This window comes from Grammomys surdaster, unplaced genomic scaffold (genome assembly GCF_004785775.1).
Source record: "Grammomys surdaster isolate TR1022 unplaced genomic scaffold, NIH_TR_1.0 948, whole genome shotgun sequence".
In the NCBI taxonomy this organism is placed as follows: domain Eukaryota; kingdom Metazoa; phylum Chordata; class Mammalia; order Rodentia; family Muridae; genus Grammomys; species Grammomys surdaster.
Window position 1 is genome coordinate 1,094,292 of NW_021605367.1, and position 8,345 is coordinate 1,102,636.

General features: G+C 48.1%; 1 protein-coding gene across 1 annotated transcript in view; it reads right to left on the minus strand.

Annotated features, from left to right (window-relative positions):
- The window catches only part of Podxl2 (podocalyxin like 2), a 24,472-nt gene extending 17,604 nt beyond the window's left edge, over positions 1–6,868 (minus strand). The window contains exon 1 of the mRNA XM_028782978.1: positions 6,602–6,868. Coding sequence (XP_028638811.1) covers positions 6,602–6,845 — 244 coding nt within the window. The 5' untranslated portion in view covers positions 6,846–6,868. The remainder of the gene's footprint in view (positions 1–6,601) is intronic.
- Positions 6,869–8,345: the final 1,477 nt, after the last annotated feature.

Here is an 8,345-nt window from a genome sequence, read left to right on the forward strand (position 1 = left end):
AGCAGCAGCAGCAGCAGCAGCAGCAGCAGCAGCAGCAGCAGCAGCAGCAGCAGCTACGGCTCAGCAAGGATTTGCAGAACAGCACTATGTCCAGGTCCCAGCAGACAGCTGCTTCGGTGTCTGGTTTCTGTAAGTTCCATTTTAGGCAGGCGTAATTAAAGAAGTCTAGTAAGAACGATTCCATCTAGGGAAGGGTGGCTGATTTGAGATTTAGCTTTGCCACTTACTCTCTGGGTAATTTAGTGCCACTTTTAAATCTCTGACCCAGTTTCCTTAGCTATAAAACAGTGATAGTGTCTGCCCTGCTTCTGTCATCCATGAGATACTCAGGGCTTTGCTGTTCATGGTCCCCTCTACTACCCCTCTTTCTGTGAGTGTGATTTCCCCTTGGGGAATATGCCTTCCTCTTCTTGGAGTTAAGGGGCCCCCATGCACTGGCTTTAGGGGTAGCTTACCCCAGCCCTTGCCAATCAGAGAATTCTGGCTTTGTGACAGGGCAGGCAAGGGGTTCAGGACCCAATATGAACCACCCTGACCCTTTTCTGGTCCTAGGATGCAGAGCTCACTCCCTATGGGGGTCACTATGGAAAAAGACAATGACTTTTCTGGGCAGTCTACCTGGATTGAAGCCAGGAGAACAGAATAGAACAGGATAGCCCAGACAGCCCAAGCTGGCACTTCGAGTCTCCTGCTGGAGCTGCAAGCCTGTTCCTCGTTCCATAAGCCCCCACAGATTCTTTTCCACACAAGCCTGTGAGTCTGTGCATGGGGATTCTAGGATGCACTGGCGTCCAGGGGTCATCTGCACCCTCTCTGGCGGGATTCTGACTCACCTCTTCCCTTGGATCATAGTGCCTAATGCAGATCCTGTCTTACAGAAAAGAGAGTGGGTAAAGAGTGACAGGGGGCAATCTTGGGGTGTGTTGTGGTCTGAATATCACCTCTGAAATTCACTTTGAAATTTATGGTTCAGAAGCCAACTGTGAGTGTTGTACACCTGTAACATAGCATTTAGAAGGCTGAGGCAGGAGGACTGTGAGTCCTGGCAGTGTGGGCTAGCTACATGAGGGAGGGTTTAATTGTGGTTATAATAGTGCCAAGATATGCCTTTAATAAGTGATTAGGGCTTGGAGCGCCACCTTCTGGATGGCTTAGTGTCATGATCAAGGGGTAAACGTCACAGCAGCTCAGGCATACCCCTCTCCAGCTCTGTTCTGTCACAGGACCATGAGACCCAAAGGTCTCCCAGTTGTGGACTTTCTACTGTGGAGGTCTGGCTTCCAGAACCTTCCAATCCTGCAATAGAAAGCGGCTAAAACTGGATAAAATGGCAGCTATTCTTCATCTCTAGCTGTTGGGGATGAGCTGATCTTGCTTTAACTCCATTTCAAACTCCTGAGAGCATGGATACATCCACCCCCACCCCACCTCACTTTGTTGTGAGACTGCTCTTCCGGAGAGACATAGACCTGAAGAGCAGCTCTGTGACAATTCAGCTCCTCAGACACAGGGTGTAGGACTCTGACTCCTTGAGTGCAAGAGCAGAAGCCAGCAATGGTGGTGAGTGACACAGTACCCTCTGGGTCTTCTGAATATCTGCCTCCCTACCCACTGCCAGCATAGACCCTAACTCTCTTCCCACCTCAACCCTCTTGCAGTAATGCCCAACAGACACTGTGAGGAAATTGTGTTTAGGAGCTGCTAATGGTATGTAGAGACACAACTTCCAGCAGGTGGTCTGGGAAGTGGGTACCTTCACCCACCACTGGCCCGGAGAGTGAGATGGCATGGGACACCAGCTCTGTGTTACTTGCCAGGCTACACACCATGGACAGGGCACTAGCAGCACTGCAGCTGCCAGCATCTGCTCATGGACAGTGTGACTGTCCCCTATTGAGCTGGGTAGTGAAGGATGGTCACCTAGCAACCAGGCAGCTAGGGTGAAAAAGAGCTTTTGTGGCCAATAGGATGGGAAGAATCAGAAGTAGAGGCTTAAGGAGCAGGCTTGAGCCAGTGCCAGTTAGAATAGGATTCTAAGGCCAGTCACAGGAGAGCCCCTGAGTAGCTCATCCACTCAGCTCTGCCAGGCAGAAGAGGAAGTGGATCTGTGCTATGGAGACCAGTTTCTGGTGGACTGGAAATATAACCTATGTTCTATATAACTGGGGTTCACCCAGGAGTGTTTGCCCAGAAAGATGGGGTCATGTGACATAAAAAGGCAAGACTTAAGGGGGAGCAGAAGACCACCACCAAGTACACAGTTAAGAGGCCAGCAGTGAGGTTGCCTGCTTATGTCTTCCCTTCCTTCCTTGTAAGAACTGTGTTAACAGGCTGTAGAGATGGCTCAGTGGTTGAGAGCACTGACTACTACTCTTCCAGAGGTCCTGAGTTCAATTCCCAGCAACCACACGGTGGCTCACAACCATCTGTAATGGGATCTGATGCCCTCTTCTGGTGTGTCTGAAGACAGCTACAGTGTACTCATATATATACTCACATACATACAATAAGTAAATCTTATAAAAAAGAGCTGTGTTAACATCACTCAGTGAGACAATGATGAGAAGACAGTAAACCAAGTGAGCCAAACTGAGAGCTAGGAACAGTGACAGGGTGATGGTGAGACTTCTTATCACGAGGCCTGGAGAAGCCCAGGGAGGAGATACTACCCTTCCCTGGACTCTGCTATGACCCCAGCAGTCAGTCCCAGGCACCTCTGCAGCTCTCCTACCCACTGCCTACCTGCCTCTCCACAGTGGGAAGATCCAGAGAGAGGCACAGAGCATCAGACTGCCCCTTCAGGAACGAGGGCTGAACTGTTGGAATGATGTCACCTACCCAGGAAGAGGAGATGAGGCCCCCTGGTGATTTGGATAACAATGTCCCCACAAACTCCTGTTTGAACACTTGGTCCCCAGCTGATGACACTATTTTGGGAGGTCATGAAACCTTTAGGATGTGGAGTCTAGCTAGAGGAAGAGGGCTGTTAAGGCTGGGCTTAGACGCTCTATTCCAATCTCTATTTTCTGTTCCTCCAAGATGCGAGCAGGTGAGGCGTGCCCAATGCTCGCTCCTGTTGCCACGGAGCTGCCCGCCATCACATCTTCCCCTCCGTGGTGAGCTGTATCCTCTTTAACTCTGAGTCCAAACAAACCCTTCTGCCTTTAAGTTGCTTCTTGTCTGGTGTTTGGTCACAGTAACAAGAAAAGTCACTAATATGGGTTTCTACCTCCCACCAACATTACAGTTACTAGCTATAAAAGTCTAAAAGCGCAGGAGAATAGAGGAATAGAGGAGCAGATATCTTAGGGAAGAAAAACTTCTCTAAACAAAAAAGCAACAAAAACATGTAAAACCATTTTCAAGGGGCTGGAGCAATGGCTCAGCAGTTAAAAGCACTGGCTGCTCTTTCAGAGGATTTGGGTTAGATTTCCAGAATTCACATAGACAGATCACCGCCTGCTATAACTCTATTTCTGGTAGATATGATGTCCTCTTCTGGATCCCCTGGGTATTGCACACACAAAGTACACATAAACAAGCAGGCACACACACACAGCATATAAACAAACAAAATCTTTAAAACTTAAACAGACTGTGAAGACGTTTCTGTTCTTAAATGACAGACATATTTTCTTTCTTCTATATAAAAATTGTACAGTGGCAGAAAAAAATGCTTCAGTAGGAAAACCTGTGGCAGTGGTAACAGCAGCAACCATCTGCAGAGCACTTCCCACTGCCAAATGTTGTGCTGGGTGCTGGGAACACAGACCTCCCTGCGAGGTGAGGACCCCCATGCCCTAGGTGAGACTTGGCCTCATTCTTTGGCCTTGCACTGTTCACCGATGTCAGGCTGCTGTTAGCGGGCAGGGCTGGAGCTGTAGTACCTACCTTCTCTCCACTACCCCACGCTTCAAGTCCAAAGTAAAAGTATTTATTTTTACTTTATGTGCATTAATGTAGTACCTACATACATGTATGTGCATAACTTCCATGCCTGTTGGATCCTCTGGAACTGGAAGTTAGAGATGACTGGTTATGAGCCACCATATGGGTGCTGGGAATCAAACTTGGGTCCTCTTGAAGAACAGCCAGTGCTCTAAACCACTGAGCTATCTCTCTTGCCCTGAAAACTATAGTTGATACTTCTATAAGTAAAATATATTGTATAGAATATGTTATATAATTTATGTTCAGAATATATGCATGTACATATATAGATTTAATTATATATATATATGAATATATACTCCATTAATATTAAGTTTACCAGGTTATTACAAAAGTCCATTATAATTTTTCCTATCAAACTGAGCAAAATCCTCCCCTTGAGGGGTTCTCGGGATGGAAGCCAGGCCCTGGTGCATGACCAGTGAGGCAACTCTACCTTTATGCTTCATCTCCAGACCCGACTTTTCTTGAAAAAGGTCTTGTCTAGGTCTTGCTACCTAGTCTAGGTTGGCATCCACTGCATCAGCTGCCTGCATGCAAGGACTGCTTGGGTCATCACACCTGGTTAATGGAACTCAGGGCTGGGAAACATCTCGGGCCCCAGAACTCAGTACCTCTGATGAGTGAATGCTGTAGTCTCTCTGGGGGTCACGTTGGAGATGCTTCCAGAGCCCTTGTAAAGACCCACACACTTGATGGCAGAGCTGTTCCACTTGCCTTCCAACTGTCTAAAGCTCTCCTCTACCACTGCCCCAGGCTGACCTGATCAGCACAGCCCTGGGCTCCCATGGCCCTGTCTCTGACAGGCTCCTCAGTGAGAGGAAGAACATGACACTGAGGCACCTGCAGATGAGATGCTGGATGTGGAGTGGGAAGGAGATGGTCACCAGAGATGGTCACCTTCCAATCCTTTGTACCCAAGGGTGGGGATGTGCATCTGCGGCCTGCCCTGGATTCCTAAGGATACTCCCACATCCTGCCAGACTTTTGCAAATCCACTGCCTTATTTCTTGGGGCTATTTGGGTTCCCTGTCTTCTGTTCCTGGGTGGGATGCTGACCGAGAAATCGCATACCTAGTGATTTCATTCTAGCCATTATACCAGGAGACCTTATAACCAGGAGTTATAACCTTATGACCATGAGGTCATTTGTTGCTGCAACTAAACCTGTAAACCACAACAGGGGAGGAGCTCAGGCCACTGACAACCATGTGCAGGATACTGCACAACTGTTAAAAATTGAGTGGTGGGGTCTGGAGAGATGGCTCAGAAGTCATGAGCACTGGCTACTCCTCCACAGAATCTGGTTTGACTGCAAGCACCTAGATGGTGGCTTTTAACTTTCTGTGATCCAGTCTCAGGGGACCTATCCCTCTCCTGGTGTCCTGGTGGTAGCAGGCGCTCACATGGTGCAAAGAAATACATGCTAGCAAAACACCCATACACATAAAACAGAAGTAAAGGAAACTTGTAAGAAAATATCAGGTGGTAAAAGGATAATTAATAATGTGGAAATACATTTGAGAAATATGTTGAATGAATATAGAATGGTCCTGGAGCTGGAAAGATGGCTCAGTGGTTAAGAGCACTGACAGTTCTTCCAGAGGTCCTGAGTTCAAATCCCAGCAACCACTCGGTGGCTCACAACCTCTGTAATGGGATTTGATGCCCTCTTCTGGTGTGTCTGAAGACAGCTACAGTGTACATATACATAAAATAAATAAATAATACTTAATAAATTTACATAAAACAAATAATTAAAAAAAGAAAAGAAAATGTTCCTTATGGTTCTAGTTTTTCTTTTTTTCAGTTTTCTGTTGTTTAATTTTGGGTGGCTTTATTTCCTTTGAATTAACTTTGTTTTTTTTTGTTTTGTTTTGTTTTTAATTTTCTATAGTGTTTATCTCCTTTGGAGACAGGGTCTCACTCACAGGCTGACCTGGAACTCACAGAGATCCAGCTGCATCTGCCTCCTGAGTCCTGAAATTAAAGATATGGTTATCACACCCCACTAATACTCATGTAAAAATTACTAGGTTTATATATTTTATTTTAATGTGCATGAGAGTTTTCCCTGCATGCATGTTTGCCTGTGCACCAACTGTGTGCCTAGTGCCCTGGGAGTATAGAGAAATTCAGAAGAGGGAGTTAGATCCCCTGGAACTGGAATTACAGACAGCTGTGAGCCACCATATAGATGCTAGGAATTAAAGCCAGGACCTCTGGAAGAGCAGCCAGTGCTCCTAACCAATTCTTGTTTAAATCGCAAAGCATAGATCTACAGAGCATGTCAGAGTTTTAGAGGAAGATCTGTGGCTGAGTTTTGATACCACAGCTCTCTTTTCCTTGTCTTCAAAAAAAGGACCCCACAAGCCAAGCATGTCACTGCAGAGGCCGAGGATGGAAGGACTGCAAGTTTGCTTGCGCATTGGCTACCAGCCCCAGGCTGTATGTGTGGGTACCTGGCTCAAAACTGTAGTCACTATTAAAGGAGAAACTTAGTCTCAGAGATGTGATCATGGCAGGTGTAAGGCAGCCTGGAAGACACCAGAGAGAAAAGGAGAAGGGGCTGGAGTAGAAACTGCCTCATGGCCCCCACCACCATGGATCACTCCTGGTATCCTGTGTGGAGATAAGTGAGCAAAGCTACCTGCAGTGGGACCCAGGTCCAGGCTGGAGCCATTCAGTTCCTCCTCTTCCCAGAAGTACTGCGGTGGCTGCAGGAGCCGGGACTCCTCGCTGTCCTCACTGGGGAAGCCCGAGCCCGGGGCTAGGCCAGCGCCTAGACCCATGGCCTCACTGGGCTCCTCGGAGTCCAGTGGCTCAAAGTCAGTGGGCAACAACAGATCCAGCAGGGATGTGGAGGTGAGGCCCTCAGGGCCAGGCTCATCCATGCCCACTGCACGGACACCCAGGGAAGCTCCTGTAAACACAAAGCCAGAAGTTAGGAGGAGTAGTAAGGACAAGGACTGCTTAGAAAAACCACAGAGATGGGCACTCAGGCTTCAACGGGAACTGAGATGCACTCTGTAGTGTGTTCAGTCTCCCCTGTGACCAGCAGGGATCAGCAGGGAGGAGACCCAGACCTCTTCATGCTCAGGATGCTCAGAAAGCCCCTCTGTCCCCCTCTGTCCCAGTCTGGTAGCTGTACCAGGTACTGCAGGTACAAATGTGAGCCAAGGATCTTGCTCTGCCTGTGACAATGTTCTCTAAGTTTGCATCCCAGCCTGAAACTCTTCCAGCTTGCATTAGATGCGATTTGCATCCAGGCAGGTCTCCTGGCGCAGCTTAATCACCCGGGCAAGGTTGCAGGGCAAACTCACTAGTGCTGGTAACTCTGTATGCTCATTTAGAATCTTGGACCCTCCTGATTCATCAAGACAAAACAATGACCAGACTACAAATTAAAAGGGATCATCTTCTCTCTCATTCTGTCTGACAATGAGAACAGCCGAACTGTACTACTGACCAATTTCACAGCTAGCTTGGCCACCGTATCATTGAACTCTTTGAGAAGTTGCTCAAGGCCCCTGGGTCTTGCCTCCTCACCTAGAAGGCCAGGAGGTTGATGGACATGCCCTCTGAGTCCCTCCTAAGTCTGAGAACATTCGTGGGGTGGGGTGGGCAGGTCCAAGCCCCCAGCCAGCCCCTGCACTGGATGTGGACTGTGACCTGCTGTGATTGTAATGAAGGGAAAATTTCAGTGATGTTTATAATAAAAACAAGACCTCATATTCTCAAGGCCATGTACAAAGTGCCTTACAAACAGTATCTGAATTTTAATTGCCTCAACCCCCTGATGAGGAAGACAGGGCTTGGCCGCTGAAGGAAAGGAAAGGACCACAGAGTTCCAGCAGAAATTGGGGAGATGTCAGGTACATTGTGCACATGTCAGTCAGCCCAGGACCAGGAAGAGCACACTGACCAACAGGAAAGCATCTGGGTGGGGTAAGTGGAGCTTAAGAAGGCCAGAAGGGGAGGCAGGAAGAGTACAAAAAACAAAAAAACAAACAAAAAAAAAACCAAAAAAACAAGTGTATGCTTGTCTTCCCTAAGCTGAGCGGCTCCAAGCTCATTCCTCACATCCAACCTTAATGCTCTCATGTCTAAGGCATGGACAGTCACTCCAAGCCCCTATTCGCAGAGGGAGGCACTTGATCCAAGATGGCAGAGCTATCTATCCCCAGTGAGCCCCCAGGTACTGGTGGTGCTGTACGGGAACCGGAGGAAGGCATGGAGGCCAGGAGGCCCTCCACCTAGAGAGCCCTAAAAGCAGACGGTGGGTTGTATCCCCCACAAGAAGAGGCTAATGTGAGTGTCAGGGCTCATCAGTGTTCAGTGTGGCCCCCCAGCCAATTCAGGATGACTAGGAGGCAAAGGCAGACCCTCGGGGT